The 19,012-nt window shown below is 43.7% G+C and overlaps 2 protein-coding genes and 1 long non-coding RNA gene across 10 annotated transcripts in view; 1 reads left to right on the top strand and 2 right to left on the bottom strand.

Annotated features, from left to right (window-relative positions):
- Window positions 1-5,123, bottom strand: part of ccdc9 (coiled-coil domain containing 9) — a 19,789-nt gene extending 14,666 nt beyond the window's left edge. For 3 of the 7 annotated variants that reach the window (XM_037981416.1, XM_037981423.1, XM_037981417.1), the window contains exons 1-8: window positions 5,029-5,123; window positions 3,927-3,972; window positions 3,663-3,767; window positions 3,120-3,275; window positions 2,020-2,394; window positions 796-894; window positions 553-717; window positions 302-483 (exon numbers count right to left, since the gene is read on the bottom strand). In XM_037981416.1, the coding sequence (XP_037837344.1) occupies window positions 302-483; window positions 553-717; window positions 796-894; window positions 2,020-2,394; window positions 3,120-3,275; window positions 3,663-3,767; window positions 3,927-3,929 (1,085 nt within the window). In that variant the 5' untranslated portion in view covers window positions 3,930-3,972; window positions 5,029-5,123. The remainder of the gene's footprint in view (window positions 1-301; window positions 484-552; window positions 718-795; window positions 895-2,019; window positions 2,395-3,119; window positions 3,276-3,662; window positions 3,768-3,926; window positions 3,973-5,028) is intronic. The other 4 variants (XM_037981420.1, XM_037981421.1, XM_037981418.1 and 1 more) reach the window with 3 other exon arrangements.
- Window positions 5,124-11,591: 6,468 nt separating this feature from the next.
- On the bottom strand, window positions 11,592-14,872 carry LOC119616856. The gene is made up of 3 exons (XR_005232915.1): window positions 14,797-14,872; window positions 12,475-12,681; window positions 11,592-11,770 (listed from the first exon to the last, which is right to left on the bottom strand). It is a non-coding gene; the product is annotated as an uncharacterized LOC119616856 (long non-coding RNA).
- Window positions 14,873-15,763: 891 nt separating this feature from the next.
- LOC108247883 overlaps window positions 15,764-19,012 on the top strand; it is a 7,547-nt gene continuing 4,298 nt past the window's right edge. For both annotated transcript variants that reach the window (XR_005232749.1, XM_017436271.3), the window contains exons 1-2: window positions 15,764-16,112; window positions 17,602-17,983. Coding sequence is in view for 1 of the 2 variants with exons in the window: in XM_017436271.3 (XP_017291760.1) it covers window positions 17,611-17,983 (373 nt within the window). In the remaining variant the exon portion in view is untranslated. The remainder of the gene's footprint in view (window positions 16,113-17,601; window positions 17,984-19,012) is intronic.

Genomic DNA, 19,012 nt, shown 5'->3' with positions numbered 1-19,012 from the left:
ATGTTAACAGGAAGTGACGTCACGTGTCTTCTTCCTGAGTTATTTGGGGTTATTTTGTATTCCACGCTACACAAACCCACAAAGAAGAGACTAGACCACAGAAACGGTGGCGAATCACTTTAGAAACAATAAATATTGGGTTCAAGTTGCAGGACAGTTGCAGTGTTTTGGACAAAGTTGCGATTTGCAGCGTTTGCTTGATTTTGCGTTAATAGTTGCGATCGCAACATCGTGAATCCCTTGAGGGTCTGTCAAAGAGCCTAAACTGACACAAAGAAAGAACCCAAACCGATCCGCTCACATGTTCTCTGTCTTCTGTGCGTCCCACTCCCGCCTCCACTGGCCCGTGGCGTTACGATGGCGTGCCAACCTCTCTTCGTCGATCTGCTCACGCTCCTTCTTCCAGCGCAGGTACTCCGCTCGCTCCCGGCCCGTCATCGACATGGTCATGTCCACAGAACCTTTTGGACCGGGCCTTCGACTCTGCAGGACCCGACAGCGTTAGATACGGAGCGTCTGACCCACGTCGCGAGCTGAAGAACCAGAACTTACGGTCCACTCCCGCTCCAGCTCGTTCCCCGTCTTCACGTTGTCGAAGTCCAACCCGCCCCAGTTTCGAACGTGTCTCCTGCTGCCCTCCTTTCGGTCTATGTCCGGCGAAGGACCAGAACGTCTCGGATCGTCCAGGAAGTTACGGATCGGCCTGTCTCCATCCGACTAAAAACAACCCAAACGGTAGAAACGGATTAATAACTGAAGCGCGGCCTGTTTAATGAGGATAAAACTGCTTCAGACCGGTGGTTCTGATACCCGCTGTCCTCTCTCGTACTCTGCTATCCTCTCCATTTCCTCGTTCATCTTCTCAATGTTCTGTCGCCTCTTTTCCTCCCATTCCTGTCCAGAAACATCATTATTACTGTCAGTTCAGTTCTTTTACAAAATACAGAAGAATAATGTTCGGTCTGATAAAAACCTGCAATAAATCACAAGAATTAACAAATAAATTTGATAATTTACGAGACAAAACATAAATAATCTGCATATTATCAGCTGAGCAGGATTAGATGTTTTTGACTAAAGGATTGTGTATCATTTTACAAAAATAAGAGAAGAGGTGGTCAGTGAGTTACATGAAAACCTTAATTACTTCCTGTGTTTACTGATCTGTTTTGGGGCAACAGATTATTACTTAAAAGAAGACATTTTATCAAACATTCCTGCAGGAAGTGTTTCATCATATTCAACAAACAGAAACTAAAAAAAGTCTGAATTTAGAGCTCAGAGGTAGCAGCAAAAAAACAAAACAATGACCAAACTGTTAAGCTACAGGTTTTATTTTATTTTTGAACATTTTACATTTTAGCTACATCTATAAATGTTATTAATTTAAAACTGTGGTTAGGTCAGCATCTCAGAGACTGCTGAAGGCAGACACCAGCAGGAGGAGAAGCAGGTAAAGAAAATGGATATTTATTTATTTCTGGACTGGTCTTCAGACATGGATGTTTGCAGAAACTTCCCTGAGGATCTGGAAACCATCCATCCATCCATTTTCTTTACCCGCTTCTGCATTCCGTGTCGCGGGGAGCTGGTGCCTGTCCCCAGCAGTCACTGTGCGAGAGGCGGGGGACACCCTGGACAGGTCGCAAGTCCATCGCAGGGACACATAGACAAACGAGACAAACAACCATTCACGCTCACTCACACCTAGGGACAATTTTAGAGTCATCAATTAACCTAACATGCATGTTTTTGGTCTGTGGGAGGAAACCGGAGTGATCTGGAAACCATCGTAGGTCAAATAAAACAAAGACTTTAATCAGTTTTCACCTGAAACAGTCTGGTTGTCAGTCTGCTGAACACTGAACTTTTCTCTGTTGGGATTATTTCATGTTTTCCTGAAAGTTTTATCTGGAAACGACCGGATCTCAGTCAGTAAAGGGATTTAATTTAATCTTTGTAACTAAACTGTTAACTTCAGCGGACTTACAGCGATGACACACGATTGTCCTTCCTCACCTTGGACTTCCTGTCGGTTCCACCTGGTGTCCCTTCTCCTCCTCTTCCTCTCCGTACTCCTCCTCCTCCTCCTCCTCCTCCTCTGCGTCCCGGGCCTCCTGACTCCCCGGGCTCTCCCTCTCTGGGAGTCCTCGGCTCCCGGTTTCTCCTCTCTTGGCCGCCGCCCCCACCTCCTCCTCCTCCTCCTCTTTCTCCTCCTCCTCCTCTGCCACCCCCTCCTCCTCTTTCTCTCTGACCTCCTCGCCCCACCCGTCCCGACCCCGTCCTCCTGGGGGTGCTGAGGTCATCACTCGGCCCTTTGGGATCCTCGTTTTCCTCCGAGGTCTTGCGGCCGCGTGGCGTGCCGGGCTTCCAGTCGTTCACAACCCTCTTCTCCTGAAAGAAACGGACGCAAATTAAAAAAAAGACAGAGACGCCGTCTCCTCCCACTTCTCCTTGCAGAAAACTCACCGGCTCCTTCCTGCTCCCAGAGCGAGGAACGCTTCAACGCCACGATTATTTCCAGATAAGTCAGGAGGAAACTCGCCGTGACGGGCAGTTCTTTGTCCATCATTATCACCCAGGTAATAATGTAAGTCTTCATCAGCGTGCTTGATCATTTGTATAAAATGTTAGCAAAATATCTCAAGAAGCAGTGGACAGATTTCACTGACGCTCTCAGAAATCGCTGCCTGTACGAGCGAACACAGAACCAGCTGCGACTCGGTCAGTTTTACAGATGCTGGGCTAAGATTTGGCATCGTGGTGGTAGTCGAGAGTCATTCCGAGCTCCAGCGGATCACGTGACACCTTCGGTTAAAACGTCGGCATCCAAGGCGGCGGGCGAGATGCACGACTCAAGAAATGTTCGTTTCTCCTATTATTTGGGTCAAATGGTTCGAGTTTATCTGAAGCAGGTTCTCTAAATAAAAACTGACGTAACGGATAGAAAACTGAGCACCAAGAGCTGCGTAAACCGATTACAGATGTGGTTCTGCTGTTACAACATAATGTAAACGGACCAATCAGAAGCCTCCAAATCAAATCTTTGTGCAGCAGAAGCTAAACGCACGGAATGGAAAACATAATTCTTTTTTTCCAGTGTTGGAGTTCGGTCGTACGTTTACCCCTGCCGGTTTTGAAAGGTCCACCGTCACCGTGAAGTTCTCCTTCTCCGTCTTTTGCTGGTCCGTCTCCGGCTCGTGGGGGCGGGGCTTCCGAGGTGTTGTCACGGCAATCCCCTCTTGCTCCGCCTTCTTCTTGTCTTCTTGTATTTCCTGTTGGGAGGAGGACGGCAATCATCACCGTTTACCCAAAACAACAGTTTGACAGCAGGTTGATCCGCTCAGAAGAAAACAGGACAAACTTTTACCATCAAGCAAAGAAAACGTTTGTCTTTATTTTTTCCACGTCCCTAAAAGACATCAGAACAAGCCAGGAGTTATCTGATTTAGACTTCATACGTGTTGCTTTCTGAGGAAAAGTTCATTATTTTATGTTTTTGGACCCTAAAACCTCAGCGGTCTGTGCTTCCTGAGACAGAACCCCGGTTACCAGTTTCTTCTGTGAGTGAAATTTTGAGTTTCTGAAACAAAATCGGCGATTAACTCCTCGTGTTCTGGGTAGACGCACGTCACACACATGTGTGTGTAAACTCTCCATACCTGGTACCTCTTGACCAGAGCTTCATTCTTCTTCCTCAAGGCTTCGATCCGTTTGTCCAGCTCTGCGTCCTTCTCCTCCTTGGTCTTCAGATCCACTGTTGAAGACTGAAACGGAGAGGAGGACAAACTGACAACGTTAAAACAAAACTGACAACTTTGGGTTTGATCACTAGTTTGATGGACTACAACAGTAAAATACAATGCTTTGAAAGACTGAATCTGTTGTTTTGAACTCCTGACTGATTTTTCCTTATTCCTACGTACCATAGCTGCTTTTGACTTGTCTTCAGATGTGGACCACTCGATCCTCCTGCAATAAAGACAAAAACAGAAGGTGTTGTAAAGCAAATTTAGCTGGTTTAAGGGAGACGTTACGTTGTTTTCACTCAGCTGAACTTCATTATTTGACCTGACATCTTACTCCTGCCACCTAAAACTAAAAATTAAATAAAATTTGACCTTTTTGGTGGCAACTTGAACTTTATTTTGTTGGATAAGATCGACAAAAACAAAACCCACCAAATGTCCGTTCTCATATTGGGTTAAAGCGTCCTTTAAATTATAAATCTGTAGCCAAAACTTATGACCGGCTGCCAACTACCACAGGTGTTTGTTTACCTACAGAAACACCTGAAACTACTAAAAAAAGAGGTTTATCTTACGGTTTATATTTGTTTACCTACAGCCTAATGTAGGCCAATCACGTGACTCAAGCTTTGTTGCTTTGTTTACATTGAGTAAGTTTTGATTCATTAGTTTCAACATATCTGGAAAACTACAGGTGTAATCGCTTTCAAACTGCACCGTTCCATTTAGTTCAGGATCACCTTCTTTTAAACGTTTGATTTTAAACAGCTTTACTCATCTAGTGTTACCACTTCAGTGTTAAAAAGGTCAAAAACTTACTATTCAAACTGTTTGTTTAATCCTTAAATTAGGTGATGATTTTAGCAGCGACTGATTTGGGAGTTTGGAAACGACCCATGAAGGTTCCGGTTGATTACAGGTGAGTTTACAGACGTGTGTGTGTGTGAGAAACACAATGACACAAATGATTAATCTTCCTTGTTGCGTTTCCAAAGCTTCTGTAAGCGCCTTAAAGCAGCACGCAGGATGAAAATGCCTGAGCCACACAGAGTATAAAACCATGTTATTTCCTAGGATAAATGAAACCAAAGAGGTGTTTTTATTAGACTGCTGGTTGCTGGGAAATAATGCAAGCCGCCTGAGCCATGTCTGTCCGATAAGACACGAAGCGCCGAACCAACAAAACCAACCAAACTAACAAAACCAGACCCGTCACAACGCTGTAAAAACATAAAAATAAACGTTTACATGTTTTAATAGTAACCCGTATTTAAGTTACCTTTTAAACGAGTAGGAAAGCTGTGTTTTGGACTCGTTGCTTCGTTGCCAATTTGTGCTCCTCAGCCTGTCCTCATGATTTAGCCTTCCGTTAGCTTCGGCTAACTTCCTGCCAAATAAAGACCCACTCGGGAGATTTAAAGCGACAGCGCCGTTCCTTGTTTCAGTTTGATGCTGAGGACGTTTACAAAAACAGGCGGAAATTTATATCAGCGTTAGTTTTAGAGGTTTGGTAAACAAATATATAAAAAATATATTCGAAAACAAAAGCTACTTTAGGTTTAGAGAAAGTGCAATTCGCAAATCGCCCGCTAGAGGGCGGAAGAGGACAGTAGACCTGATAACCGAGTGACGATCATGCCGGAAGTAACCGCCCAAACTCTTAAAGGCGTACACACACATTAAAAACGTTCCGATGAACAAAAGAACCCCAGAGTGGTAGTAGCTAAGACTGATCCCCAGTGCATATTCTGAGCGCTAACAGATCCCTCTAGATCAAGATATTTGTTCCCACCGCCAAAGAGGTTACGTTTCCGTTCTGCGCACAAGATTAATCAAAAAGTTATAAAAAAATGCCAAACATGGCGCAAGCGACAACTGAATACATTTTGGTGCTAAAGCAGTCAAATGTCAAGGTCACGAGTGATCCTGCGTCTCTGCATCTGTGTAGGGTAGAAAACTGCACAGCTGGGGACCTCATGGGTCAAGGGTGATGCCAATTGATTTCAGGGTCATGGGGTCTGGGTCACAGGTGACATCCCTGTTGTTTCTGCCAAGGAGGTCGTGTTATCAGGATTACATAAAAACCAATTAGCAGATTCGGATGAAACTTTCAGGAAATGTTGGGGTCGTCACAGAAAACAATGGATTAAATTTTGGTGCTGATCCAGATCACGATCTCACATAAACATGGAGACAACGGGCCGTCCTGCCTCAGCTACTCTGTTGTTGGGCAGAATGCCGAGCAATGGCGGCGCAGTATTTGCTGATCGCCTGATAAGATCTTGAAACCAGAGCCAGAGTTTCGGTGCCGTCATATGACGAGCAGAAACACAGAGGAGACCTGGTGGAGACGGGCGGAGACAGGTGAGGGGACCTGGCAGACAGCGATAAGACGGGTCCCGTGTCACACGGAGAGAAAGAGGTCGCCTTCGAATAAAAACACAACGGAACTCGACACTCATCATAATCCAGTCTAATGTGACCCGTGCTTCACTGCAGACCCACAACGACCAGGATGAGCTCGTTTAATATTCTGTGTGATGTCACCACAGGAATGCATGTCACCCGCCGCCTTTCATGCAAAACTCTAAAACTAAGATTATCTTTCTACCTTTTAAAAAACGACAACAGTTACGTCTGTTTTGGTCGATTTCTTTTTAGTCAAATATTGCAAGATTTCACTAAATCTGTTAGCGTTTGGAGTGACCTACTTTCACATAGGCTAAGTTTGATTAGCTGTGGCGGACATCTTGAATCAGGCTGACTCCAAAAATTAATCAGTTTTAGATAAACGTCTAATGATTACTTTCTGAGAGTTTCATTAAAATCTGTCCTCTGGTTTATCAGATATTTTGCTGACAGACAAACAAACATATTAGTTTCTGAATATGTCAGATCAGATTTTTAAAACTCTGCATTTTATAAACTCTGATATCTGAAAATATCGGAGTTATTTTAGTAAAATACTTGACTTTGTTTCAATAATGCTGGGGTTCTGTTAAATGCCTATGAGTAGTCAGTGTCTTACCTGCTGATCTCTGATATAACCGTAGGGTAGCTGCTCCTGTTTGGTTTTCTTTTCGGAAATAAAAAAGTTAAAAGTGAAACTAATGTTTAGACGTTGTTGCGACTTGGACTTGTTTTTGTGTCAGGCGGACGAACCTTATGCTGCGCGGCGTGGAGCGAGGGTCCGCTCCTCACTGATGGAAGTTTGTTTTAACTGAGGAATCGGTGACAGCACCTTTAATCAAGAACAGACTGATAGAGGTGGAGGTGGGCAGGACCCCCCCCCCCCCCCCAAAAAAAAAAAAGGGGGCGTGGTCTGACCCGTTTAAAAGCCTCTGCTTTATGGAGTCATTTGACCTGAGGAGATTAAACCTCGTGACTTATCGTTAAACAAATCACGTGATTTTCTGTAACATGATGAAGCAAAACATACGTGACATAATCTGATATTTTACAGAAAAATAAAAAAAGAAAGGTTGTGTCTTTAGATTTCCAGACAGCGTCTCAGTTAACGAACTGATCATCCTAAAAAACAAACTCTAATCTCCCGGGCTCTTGATTTATTAATTGGAAGTCTGAAGTCACCCGGTGACACGGGTCAGAGGCCGCACATGCACGCTGGATTAACCAGGGTTTAATTATCCGCTCGCCGCTGTGAAACGTGGATCCCCTTACAGCCTGAGCCTGGATACAGGCGGCGGCGGGGGTGGACCCGGCGATGAGCTCATTGTTGTCGGAGCCAAACAACAGCCTCCCCCGAGGACAACACGAGAACCCTTGAGTCTCGGATCACGGAGCGAGGAAAGTGATGACGGTTTCTCTCGGTGATACAAACAGCTGACACTCGGGGGGTTTAAAACACGCACGCTGTCACCGGGCAGAGGTTCCAGCTGATGACTCTGAGAAACATCTGAGCTGGAGGAAACTCCCACTGGCCTCTGCAAAGAAACACTGGGACACAAAAAATATTTATAAGACTTTTAAAAAACAGTTTAATAGATGATTATTTTACTGATCTGCCTCGCTTCCTACAAGCACGAGGACTGTTGTCAGGAATGTTTAAGAGACGAACTTTGGGACTTTTATTCATCTGTGAAGCCACGAGTGACAGGACCTCTTCAGGGGCCGATCAGGTCCAGAGCCAGAGGCCCTTTGGCCCCAGATACAGAACTGTCCCGCATTTTGTGGCGTTACAACAAACCTCAAAGTATTTTACTAAGGTTTTATTTGACAGTAGCCCAAATAAAAACCTGGAAAGTGAGGCGTGTGTTTGTTTTCAGCCCCGTTTACGAACTGAAACCCAGAAGTCACCTGATTGTCTAATTCAACCTCAGGATAAATCCAGCTGTTCTGTGAAGACCTCAGGTGTTTGTTACAGAACATTACTGATTAAACAGCATCATGAAGGCCAAGGAACACACCGGACAGGTCAGTCATGAAGTTGTTGAGAAGTTCAAAGCAGGTTATAAAACAATAACTCAAGAACGGAGTCGCTGTTCAATCCTTCATCTGAAAAAGGAAACAGTTCATCACGACTGCAAACCAGTGGTGTCCAGTCCTGGTCCTGCAGGTTTTAGATGTTTCTCTGCTCTTCAGCAGGTCTTCAGGTTCTGCAGAAACCCGTTAATCACTCAGTCACTCAAACCAGGTGTGTCACAGCAGAGAAACGTCTAAAACCTGCAGGATGGTGGTCCTCCAGGACCAGAACCGACAGGAAACAAGAAGAGAATTCATCTGAGAAGCAGCCAAGAAGCCTCAACTCTGGAGGAGCTACAGAGATCCACAGCTCAGGTGAGACAATCCGTCCACAGGACAACTATGAGTCCACAAATCTGACCTTTGTGGGAAAACAGAAAGAATGAGACCAAAGGCAAAGCTCTAAAACGCTGCACATCAGCATCCCCACTGTGAAGCACGGAGGCGGCAGCATCATGCCGTGGGGACGCTTTTCTTCAGCCGGAACAGGGAAGCCGATCAGAGTTGATGGGAAGATGGACGGAGCTAAATACAGGACAATCCTGGAAGATAATCTGTTCAAGAACAACGACCAGAAACAAGATCTACAACGGAACGGGTCAGATGGGTTAGAACCTGAGACAGGTGAGATTGGATTCTTGCCAATCTGTGGCAAGAATCCAAAGCTGCCGTTCACAGACGCTCTCCATCCAACCTGGCTGAGTAATTAACTATAATGGAGTCAGATTTTGAGTTTCTCCTCAGGTTTTTCCGGCTCGTTGCAGGTGTGACGATAATTCGGCTCGTGTTGAAGCCGTGTGTGAACGGACACGATGTGCTCCAGATGCACATTCCTCCACGCTGTGTTTGATCGGGTCGCTTCACGCTCGGAAATACGCCAGCAGGTCCATCTGTTCGGCTCGGCCTGCGCAGGAATGGATGAGGTAATGGTTTATCTTCACCTCTTTTCTCTCACAAATCCGCCCCTCAGATTTATCCCCAACGCAGAACAGATGTTTTATTTTAATCCCTAAAAACAACGAACAGACGAGACCAATATTCTGCTCCTCTACTGCATATTTATGTCCCAATAATCAAAAAAAAAGGCAAAGATTTTTGTTTTGCTTCTGTGTTTTACAGTTGACTGATTTAAGAGAAATCACCTAAAATACTTGAAACTGCAGGTGTGTGATGTTTACTGATGCACCACAAAAACACAAAACCTACGACTGAAATGTAGAGATTTATTTTTAGACCGACAGATAGGTTTATTATTAGACCATCACAGATCACCAGTGCTGATAATTCGGGGTCATTTCGCTCTAAATGTCAGCCTGACTGAGATAATTTGACTCCCTGCTTCTTTTGCAAAGTAAAGTTTAGTTTTTCCTGCAGATCAGATAAACGTTGCCGTTTTATTTGGATGTGAAAACCTGCAGAGCTGCTGTTCCTTTTATCTGCACCTCTCTTTATCTGTCCAAACCTTACAAACGTCCATCTGATAAGGCGGCGGGGCTGCCCCCGGCCCGGCCCGGTCCGCCCCCGGCCCGCTCACCTGCCAACAGGTAGCTGCCGCCTGTCTGAGATCACCTGGCAGCAGCGAGGAGCTCGCCATCTGTCCCGGCGCCGCGGTGCCTCTTTAGCTGATAATTATCACGACAACAGGAGATGATTTGTTTAATTCAGGCAATAAACGGGTCGGTTTATCCAGGTGAGAACCGGATAAACCGACCATCGGGTCGGAGACGAGCAGCGTCGGTCTTTACAGGCGGCCATTTTAAACCAGAAGCTGACTGAACCGGTCCTGACTGATTAGGTCAGGTCCAAATCAGCTTCAGGGTGTAAAAAATAAAAAAATAAGTAACTTGAAAGATGTTTAACCTGGTTGGCTTTGTTAACAACTAAACGGTGAGTCTGGCTGTGGGCCAACCAGCACCAAGTTATAATTATCTGATAAAAACAACGTTTTAATAGCTCTAATTCAAATATTAGTCATTTTAACCCAGTCCTGGCTCAAAATTAGATAAAACCAGTCCAGGCTTGGTCCAAATCTGACCCAGAACTGGTTACCAAGTTAACCCAGCAGCTTTTAGTGTGGAAGAATTACTAAATTATAACCATTTATGTCAGGGGTCTCCAATCCTGGTCCTCAGGGCCACCATCCTGCAGGTTTTCCTTGTTTCTCTGCTCCAACACACCTGATTCAGAGGTTAAATCACCTTTTCATGTTCTGCAGAAGCCTGTTAATCCCCCATTGATTCAGATCAGGTGTGTTGGAGCAGAGGAACAAGTAAAACTTGCAGGATGGTGGCCCTGAGGACCAGGGTTGGACACCCCGGATTTCTGTGTTTGCGAATGAATTGGGCTGACTCCAAAGGTCAGTCAGCTGCAGACGTACATCCAGTGATTACTTTCTGAGAGTCTCTTTTAAATCCGTCCAGTAGATCGAGAGATATTTTGCAAACAGACAGACGAACATACACAGACTCGTACCGAAAGCTTAAAGAAAAACGGATTTATTTAAATGAAGAGACTAAACCAAAAGGCTGACGCTGCTGCAACAGAATAAACAACAAAACACCAAGGTGGGAAAACCACGAGGAAAACCAGGAGAAGTGGACACAGGTGAGTGATTACTAACTCGGAGCAGGTGAGGAGGGCGTGGCAGGAAGACGGGTGATAAACTGGAACACAAAAGACACAAGGAGCAAAAACTGAACACAGACAAAACTAAACATGAAGACAATCGAATTTTAAAAAATCGAAACAATAAAGTGAACACAGGATAACCAAGAAGATCCCAATCCTGACCCCAGTGCCTGATAATAAGGTAGGTATGTAGGTACATTTATTTATAAAGCACTTTTCAGCACAAGGCGACTCAAAGGGCTTTACAACACAAGAACAAAGTTACAGCAGTAATTAAACACAATGAAACACAAAAAGCTAAACAAGATAAACTAAACTAAGTGTACAGTTTGGATAAATAATCTAAAACATGAGAATGCTAAACTAATGATACCGAGCTTTCTAAATGGTACCAGACCCTCTATATGGCCGACATAACAATTACTAACTAAGGTCTAAACATAACTAAACTAAACTAAGGTATGAACTCTAACTAACAGTTCCAAGGCCCTCTAAACAGCCAACGTAAGAATTTCTAATACATATAGATAATCTAAATAAGGAACAACGGAAGGAAGAAAAAAAAAAAAATTATATATATATATATATATATATATATATATATATATATATATATATATATATATATATATATATATATATATATATATAAGGAGATATTTGTAAACTGATCCAGGAGCAGATATTTCAGTTCTCATCGTGTCAAAAATCTCAGCTGCATCTTTTCCAGCGGAGCCCGGTGCTGGATGCAGGGAGGAGGAGGAGAGCGTGAAGAAGATGAATTCATGGTAGCAGCAGCCCAAACACGACGAGCTCAGCGAGCTCAGCGAGCTCGGCTTTCAGCTGCTGAGCCTCTTCGGTTACTGCAGGCTTCCTCGGACCCGTCACTGGCTCCACGCCGCCGAAGCATCCTGTCACGCACGGCATGGAGTTTGGTTTTCTCTCAAACAACAAAGGTTAGAATAAATAAAACCTTTTAGCTGCTCTGTGGATTTAGGCGTCATGAAAATCAGGTTCTGCGGAAACGTTGTGAATCTGGAAAGAAATGCTTGTCGCCAGCATGTAAACCTCTGTGATGTGTTGGCGCTCGGCGTACGTGTTGAGGCGGCCATCTTAGAAAGAGCTGTCTCTAGAAGCTATTCGGTTGTAGACGCACATCCTGAGAGTTCAGTGGTTCAGGAGATGTTTTGCTAACAGGTAATTAGATGATTGTCCACCTTTAATGTGAACTTTTCTGCTGAAGAACAACCTCAGTTTGGAGGAAAAGTTTATTTCCGCTTGTCCGGTATCCTGTTTTGTGTTTATAGCTGCAGAAAAATGATATTTGTTCAGCGAGCGCCTCATGCCACACAGGAAGTGCTACAGCTAGCTGCTGCTGTTGCTGTTTGTGCTCACAAATAACCATAAAATGTAATAAATTAAGATTCAAACAGAGGTTGAAGTGTGAGATTGTCGGATTGAAGTAAAGCTTCGGTTGTTTTCACTGCAGGAATGAGGCAGAAGGTGAAGCTGATCACAGCTACGCAGGTATGGATTACCTGTCAGTGTGTGTGTGTGTGTGTGCGTCACATGACTACTCAGATTACTCCGATTACCCCCCTGGATGCAGACTCACCCTCTGCAGGGCGGTAAACACGGTTCCCGATGCCGTTTGGAACCAGAAACCTGGCAGATGACTTCATCGCAGGTGGCATCAGTCACGGCTGGCATCGGCACGTCTTCTGGGTGTGAAGGTGTGAAACCTGAAACATGCTGACCTTTCTGCAGGCTCTTGTTTTCCTGCAGCACGCCGTTCGATTCAACAGGGACGTCTGCAGCTGTCCTCGTGTGAAAAAGACAACCGTGAAGATTGGTCAGCTTTAAGGCGCTGAACAGACAAATTAAAGGCAAAACGGATTCTTTTCTTTTTACTTTTATCAAGCAAAAATAAAATTAAATAGGAGCTTTTAAGCTGAGTTAGTTCAATTAAATCCTCAATAAAAACACTAAATGTTTCCGGTTCTTCAAACAGCAGAAGTCAATTTGAGAAACTAAAAAAATGCAACAAGAATGATTTTAAACCTGAAATCTGCCGAAACTGAAAGAAACAGAACATGAGCTAAAAGTCGCAGAATGCTAGCTAAAAGCTAAAAGCAGCAAAAGTGGAGCAAAGGCTAGCTAAAAGCTAAAAGTAATAAGAGGCTAACAAAAAGCTAAAAGTGGAAACAGGACAGCTAAAACTAGGAAAGACTAGCTAAAAGATAAAATCACCAAAATGCTAACGTAGCAAAGGGTTACCTGAAAGTTACAAGAGCAAAAGAGTAGCTAAAAGTAGCAAAATGCTAGCCAGAAGCTAGAAGTAGCTTTTAGCTCGGCTGAAGCAGCTGAAGCAGATTTCTGAGAGAACAATGTTTTCGAAGGAACCGAGGAGATCTCAGTGTGTTTCTGTGTTTGTAAATAAAGTTTAATGTTTTTTGAAAAGTCCCAGCAGCCACGTCCTGAAACAGCCGAAACGGCACAAAGAACGCTGACTCAGCTGAATGTTTGAATCTGATCTAAGAAGCACAGAGACGTTTCAGAAGGTTTTTAAAACCATTTCAGTAAAACACCACAGAAGAAGAACGCTCTGAGCTCAAACTGGTTCAGCGGGTTCGTATTTCCCATCTGATCTGGTGTCAACATGAAGCCGAAAACTGGCCGAGGATCTTCGCCCGGGCATGTAGCTGCAAGGAGCCGCCCTCCGCCGGGCCGCCGCTGACGGCTGCGTCAGGATCACAAAGGACCCGGGGTCAAAGGTCGAGGCGGTGGGGGGTTCTGAGCTTACTTGGGATGCTAATGAGATGCAGGATTCTCAGGCTGCGGGAGCAGAAACCATCAGGCAGCTTTTTATTATTTACAGCCGAGAGATTCAACGTCTAGATGTAAAAAAGACAAACTGACAGGATGGACCTGTCTCAGGTTTGTTTAATGACCCTCTGCTGTGCATGGACTCCAACAGATTACAGCGCTCACTAATCCTGGGTTATAACCTGATGTTTAACTTCCAGTTTAAAGGATTTTTACTGAAGCTTCACAAAATAAAGACAAGATTAATTTCATCAATAATAAGAAAAGTCAGAGGACATTTAAGACACTGGATTTATGATCTGGTTGTTTTTTTTGTGCTCTGAGAGACTTTTGTTGTAAATTGTTGCTACAGTATCTAAAAAAAACAAATTAAATAAAAAAAAGTCATGAAGTTAAAGCAAACTTGACAAAAATGACAAAACAAATCAATTTTTCCCACAGGTTTTCTTAAATTTTAACATTAAATGCTAAAAAAGTGGTTTTATTGCAACAATTCAGACACAGATAAGTGAGCGTGCCTCTTTTTTTTAAAACAAAAACTACAAATAAATCAATTTAACAATAAAGCAGCATCACAACACCCGTGCACCGTGCAGGAATTATGGAAAATATGAATATTTTAACACAGAAATGTTATAAAACATGCACACTTTTATGGTAAAACAAACATATTGCCTCAAATTTTTATTAAAAAAGTAAAATTCAGACCATTTAGGGTGTCTGTTTTGTAGCCGGTTGATGCGTTTGCTGTTTTTATTGACATAGAAGTGACTGAAACGCTCCGTTTATCTTTAACAGAAGTTAGCGTTTAATTTAATTTAATTTAATCTTAATTTAAAACAGCTTCAGTTGGACAACAGAACGAGCTGCGTCTGCCCACGTCTGGTTTGAACCTGCTGCAGAAACAGAAAGTTAAAGGTTTCAGCTTGTTGTCTTTTTATAGTTGCAATAAAGATTTAAATCTTCATTTAAAGATTTAAAGATTACAGAGCTGGAAACTTTCTGACGGGCGTTTCGGGGCTTTAGGTTGCCTGAAGAGAAACACAAACTCCCTGTAAATTTGCACATTTCCCAACATAAATCAAAACATTGAGTTTTTTTAAACACTTACTGTTTTTGCAGTGAAGGTGCGACAAACAGGAGGCGTTTACTGAAGGCGACTCATCCTGGCTTCACAGCTGCTGCAGATGTGTGAGGAGGAAGAGAGGAGGGGTGTGTGTGTGTGTGTGTGTGTGTGTGTGAGGAGGAAATTACCAAACTTTACTCTCAAAGATGAAGGAGAAACACAGGACAGGAGGGGCAGCTGTGACATAAAAAAGCCGTCTGTTGAGAATCGAAGCGGGACGGTTTGAAGTCAGACTCAGGTTTGAGCAGAAAACTTTAAATATTGTTGTTAAATCAGGAGGAGGAAGGCCACAGGAAGTCGAGTTCACAGGACAGAACCTCCGATCAGTTCATGTTGAGTTACCTGAAGGTGTCGCGCTCAGAGCACACGTGGTGGACGACTCTCAGCTACTACCACGCCAAACTCTGGCATCATATCTGTAAAAACTGACTGAGTTACGCCATTTTTGTGCCTTCTAAAGTCACTTATCTGTGGCGGACATCTTAATTTGGGTTGACTCCAAAAGTTAATCAGCTGTAGATATTTATCCAGTGATTATTTCCTGCAAGTTTCATTCAAATCCAGCCAATGTTTCATTAGATATTTTGCTAACAGACACAGACATTGGTTAAAACATCATCACTCAGCCTTCGCTTACAGTGAAAACAAAATTTTCTGTTTCGCTCTCAAGTTTTTATATTATTTAATAAAGATTATTTAGTTTATTTCAGTGTATTAAGCCTTTATTTTACACTGATTTAGTGTTATTTTGTTCTTAAAAAGTGATTTTCCTCAGATTTAATCGTTCAGGCATAGATTCCTTTTTCGTGTCGAAGTATTTTTATGCTTTTTGATTTAAAATGTTGAATGGAATCATTCAAATCCGGCTTCTTTCCCCGCAGGTGTTTTACTATTCTTCTTAAAGTAGGCTTGTTTTATTTTGAAGGTGACAGACCGGATGTTGATTTCACCTCCTTCCGGTAACGGGATCGCGATAAAAAGCCGCGGAGTTTCTCTCGGGCTGAACAGATCGGAGAGGCTGTAGCTCGGTTGTAATCGCAGGGATTCTCTTATAAATGGGTTAATTTGAGACGGAAATGTGTTTTTTTATTAGCTAACCTTCTGCGGAGGACCGGAAATGGAATGACACGCTGTTTGCTTTTCCCGCCGAGTGGATTTTAGCTCCAGCAGCGCCTCCTTCGCGTCCCCTCGGCTGGTTTTCTGGAGGGTTTTGGGGGGATACATTTAATCCTGTCTGATGTCAACCTTTCACCGTGGGCTTCAGCCGCGCAGAGAGCCTCATCACGGATCACATCCACCAAGTAAGCCGATAAATTCATTTTTCTTTCAGCCCCGGAGAACTTCTTTAATTCCGCGGCGCGAAGTTACATCATCTGATCACAGCTGGACGAGAAAAAAAGCTGCTGTCCGCTTCGACTGAATGACCCTTTTTATTGCTTTAATTAGCTGACATTTCCTCTAATTTAATTAAGAATACACCGCGTTAATTACAGCTCCAGATGAGAGGTTGAAATGACTTTTTTTGTCGGTCAGTTTCTGCTCCTCTGTCGCCGCTTTGTGTCAGACATGTCCAGACATGCTGAGTCAGGAGGCGCGTCTGGGGACAAATCCATCAATTTAATCCATACCAATGTAGTTTTATTTAATTTACCTGTTTAGGAGTTTAGTCCGGAGCAGAGGTTATATAAAAAAACAAAAAAAAACATCGATTTGTCGCTCTGTTTGTTAGAATTATCTTTAAATATTAACGAGGTTAGGAGGAAAAAGGTGATTTTAAAAAATCAGCTTTTTTTGTTTAGTTTAAAGTTTGTTGCTTTGCTGACATCTAAGTGTTTAAATGTACATGACTGTCACGCGCCCCCTGCGTGTTTGTTTGCGTGCGCGCACCCCTCGTGCTCGGAGAGGCGCGGATTTGTTTACAAACACGAGAGGGGTCACGTGCTCCGGAGGAGGAGCCTCTGCTGCCCCCTGGCGGCCGAGCTGAGAACTGCATGATCCAAGTGGAGCTGAGAAAACTGATCATCTGTGGATTTAAAAGGTTTAAACTTCTGATTTTACAGCACAGACATCCTGCTTTTTAATCAGTTTAAATAATTAAATAGGTTTTTATCTTGCTTGGGTAAAAGAGACTTTATTTTATTGTTTGATGAAATAAGACAGGAACATATTGCATGTAATATATTACATAAACACTGGAGTTTTATTTATTGTGAAGATATGGACTTCTTTTTCTACAGATAGAAAGGCAAGATTTGCATAAAACAAATTATATTGAAAGAAAAAACTTAAATTGTGCAAAATATGACTTTGACTGTACAAAAAATGATTAGAGATGTGCGATAAAGTTCATAACCTGTTTTAAATGTGATTTAAGCTGAGCCAAAAAAAGGTCAAACTGTGCAGATATGCATCAGACCCTAAAACCTATAATTTAAACTGCGAGGAACTGCCTTAACAGTTTAGGATACAAGTCTTAAATTGGACAGAACATGATTTGGATGGTTTGATAACAGTTTAAACTGTTCAAAACAGTAAAATACGAGTCTGCAAAAAGAGCTGAAAATTCAAAAATTACCTAAATTTGCAAAAAAAATAAAATGAAATTATGCTAAATGTGAGTCAAACTGCAAAGAATAACTTAAAGATCTTAGCTTTTAATAATTAAAATTAATTTAAAGAGAAACAGAACACCAGCTGAACTCGGCAGGTAAAATAAACTTCAGGTAAAGTTTGTTTATTTGCTGTCAGGTGAGTTTTAGGAATAAATGTTTCGTCTTCTTCGTGTTTCAGGCGACTGAGATGGCTCGGGCAGAGACCATCGAGACCGCCGGAGAAAACGAGGTCGGAGGAAACGGCCCTTTCCCGTGTCACAGCACCTGCCGCATGGAGGTGCCCCGCCCCCTCCACGCCTGGCCCAACGCGCTCATCACGGCCGCCAGAACCCCCAGGAGCGGGTCCGGCGTCGGCGCCGCTTACCTCCGCCACCATCACCTCCACCTGGAGCCTTTCCAGGCCCTGAACCTGTTGTCTCCGCTGCCTCCTCCTCATCCTCACCTGGAGCCCCGACAGGCTCCGCCCTCGCCGCCGCCGCCGCCTTCACCCGCCTCTGAGCGGAGGGGCGAGAGTGGCCGAAGAACGGACGCAGCGAGTGACTCGCGGGGAGAATGTTCAGGTAGGAACCGACGAAGAACCAGAACTGTTTACCTGAGCTGAAGCTGAAATCAGCCAAAGAGTGGCTAAATGACCAAACTAACAAGAAAGTAGCTAAAAGACGTAATTAGCAGAGATAAAATAAGGGAACAGCTGAATGCAGCTAAAAACTAAAATGAGCTAAAAAGTCTCTAAAATCCACATTTAGTTAAAGAAAAGCAGAAAGCCGTCAAACTACATTTATAAAAACAGTAGCTAAAAGCTTAATGTAGCCAAACTAAAGACTAAAACTAGCAAAATGGTAGCTAAAAGCTTAAATTAGCAACAGTTGCTGAAATCTACGATTAGGCTAACGTTAGCTCAGTTCAGAGGAGGGCGGCCATGTTTAGATGGCACAACGAACGGGCTCAGTTTCTGTTAGCTTCATGACAACTTCTTCCTGATTCTCCAAACTGAGTTGCTCTGACTGCCGTCTCCTGCAGGTAGGATACTGTCAACTGGTTGTGTGAGCGCCAAGCTCCAGGCTTTGTTTCCACGGTGGAGCGGCGGGCAGATGAGGCGCGTCACGGCCGGCTCGCCGGGCGACGATGAGGTCATCGGCCCGAGGGGGGAGGGGCTCGGTTGTGTAATCTAAACATCGGTTTTCTCGGGATAAAGAAACGAGCAGGAAAGGAATTTATGGAATCTTGTGTTTGCTGAGGTTGGTTAGCTGTGGCGGCCATCTTTTAACCTTCGGCTGTAGATCTTCATCTAGTTATCACTTCCTGAAAGTTTCATTAAAAAAGAAAAGAAAAGTCCTGTTTGGTTGTTTCGGGGAAGTCCGGTTTTCATTTTTTGGCACGGAGCCGGAATGTCGGGACAGATTTGTATCAACGTAAACAGACACCACCCGCAGCTTCCTCCTGCTCCTCCTCCTCCTCCTCAGCTGCAGGTCAGCTGTGATGAAGGCATGTTCAGACTTGTCCTCTCTGCAGCTGACAGCAAAAAGAAACAATCTGCTGCACTTCCTGCTCCTGCTCCTGCTCCTGCTCCTGCTCCTGCTCCTGCTCCT

Source organism: Kryptolebias marmoratus, linkage group LG2 (assembly GCF_001649575.2).
Source record: "Kryptolebias marmoratus isolate JLee-2015 linkage group LG2, ASM164957v2, whole genome shotgun sequence".
NCBI classification, from domain to species: Eukaryota; Metazoa; Chordata; class Actinopteri; order Cyprinodontiformes; family Rivulidae; genus Kryptolebias; species Kryptolebias marmoratus.
This window is presented reverse-complemented; position numbering and strand designations above follow the sequence as displayed.